Source organism: Pinus tabuliformis, chromosome 5_2, assembly GCF_031772625.1.
Source record: "Pinus tabuliformis cultivar Carrire ecotype Pingquan chromosome 5_2, CPIR1, whole genome shotgun sequence".
Classification (NCBI taxonomy): Eukaryota; Viridiplantae; Streptophyta; class Pinopsida; order Pinales; family Pinaceae; genus Pinus; species Pinus tabuliformis.
In genome coordinates, this window is record NC_142306.1 from 698,060,926 (window position 1) to 698,062,275 (window position 1,350).

Genomic DNA, 1,350 nt, shown 5'->3' on the forward strand with positions numbered 1-1,350 from the left:
CATTTACACTTGTTGAAAGTCTTTTATGTTTAGTCGTCTGCACGAGAACAAGGGTGTCGCAGGTCCACTATCTTGGGCCTCTCGTAAGAAGATAGGGCGTCAGGTTGCTGAGGCATTGAAACATCTTCATGAACAAGCAACTCCCCCGATAATTCACCGCGATGTTAAGTCTAAAAATGTCTTGCTGCAGAATGATTCCTATGCTAAATTAGCTGATTTTTCGGGATAGCAAAGTTGGGCCCAAAAGACAACGGATCTAGGATCTACATACACCACTCCTTGTGGGACTCATGGATACATGGATCCGCAATACGTCGTTGAATGCAGATGTTCAGCAAAGAGTGATGTGTATAGCTTTGGTGTGCTATGGCTGGAACTTATAACAGGTTCAAAAGCACTAATTAGAACAGAGGCTCTGGTAATTCGCACTCGCACAGATCGTTTGAGTAGAGACACGAACAACATCATGAAAATTGTTGATCCAAGTTTGCTCGACCGCAATAACAGGAACGAACTGCTGGAAATGATCAGAATTGCTAATCTCTGCTTAGAAAGTGAGAGAGGTAACAGACCCTCAATGGCAGATGTCGTGAATATGATGCATGGAATTGGACAGGCAAATGCATTGTGAATGGAATTGAATTGCTAAGCTCTGCTTAGAAAGTGAGAGAGGTGACAGAACCTCAATGGCAGAGGTCGTGAATATGATGGATAGAATTAGAAATGCAATTTTTTTTTAAGCATTTACTGTTCTATGTTTTTACTACTTTTTATAATTTTGTCGTTAAATCAACAATAAGGTTAATCATCTCTGGGTTTTTGGCTGTTATCTGCAAATGCAGATTGAATCAACAATAAGGTTAATCATCTCCAGGTCTTTTTATAACTTTTTCGTTAAATCAACGATAAGGTTAATTATCTGTGGGAACGGATATTTACGTGTTTTGTTGTTTTTTAATTTTTGTTCATTGCTGAAATGGAATGGATAGATAGGTATTTTTCTCTTCTTTAGTGTGGAATTAATGTGTGGTTATTATATTCTTTTTCCTTAGTCTCTTTTCAAATGTGACATGAAATGCAAAATACTACTTATGTGTTTTTTTCTTTGTTACTTTTATGCTTATGAGTGAAATGGAAATTGATAGCTACCTGCTTTGTTCTAACTCTCGGCTTACATTGAAATCAAAATAGATAGCTATGTGATTCATTCTTCCTTATTAGTCCCTACTTAATCTAGGTTTTTCCTTATTTTTTCTAAGTGCTTTGCTTTACCCTAATCCATGCTCAATTAAATGTGATTTATAGATGGCAATTCACTTTTCTCTTCTTTAGTCTTTGCTTATTAGTGAA

The 1,350-nt window shown here is 36.7% G+C and overlaps 1 protein-coding gene across 1 annotated transcript; it reads left to right on the forward strand.

Annotated features, from left to right (window-relative positions):
• The first annotated feature begins 298 nt into the window (after window positions 1–298).
• Window positions 299–631, forward strand: LOC149161045 (receptor-like cytosolic serine/threonine-protein kinase RBK2). The gene has a single exon (XM_089434764.1). It carries the CDS (start codon window positions 299–301, stop codon window positions 629–631), a length of 333 nt encoding a protein of 110 aa, XP_089290890.1.
• Window positions 632–1,350: the final 719 nt, after the last annotated feature.

Bases quoted from the DNA above. Each gene is read 5' to 3' on its own strand.
- LOC149161045 (XM_089434764.1), top strand. From the start codon at position 299: ATGGATCCGCAATACGTCGTTGAATGCAGATGTTCAGCAAAGAGTGAT.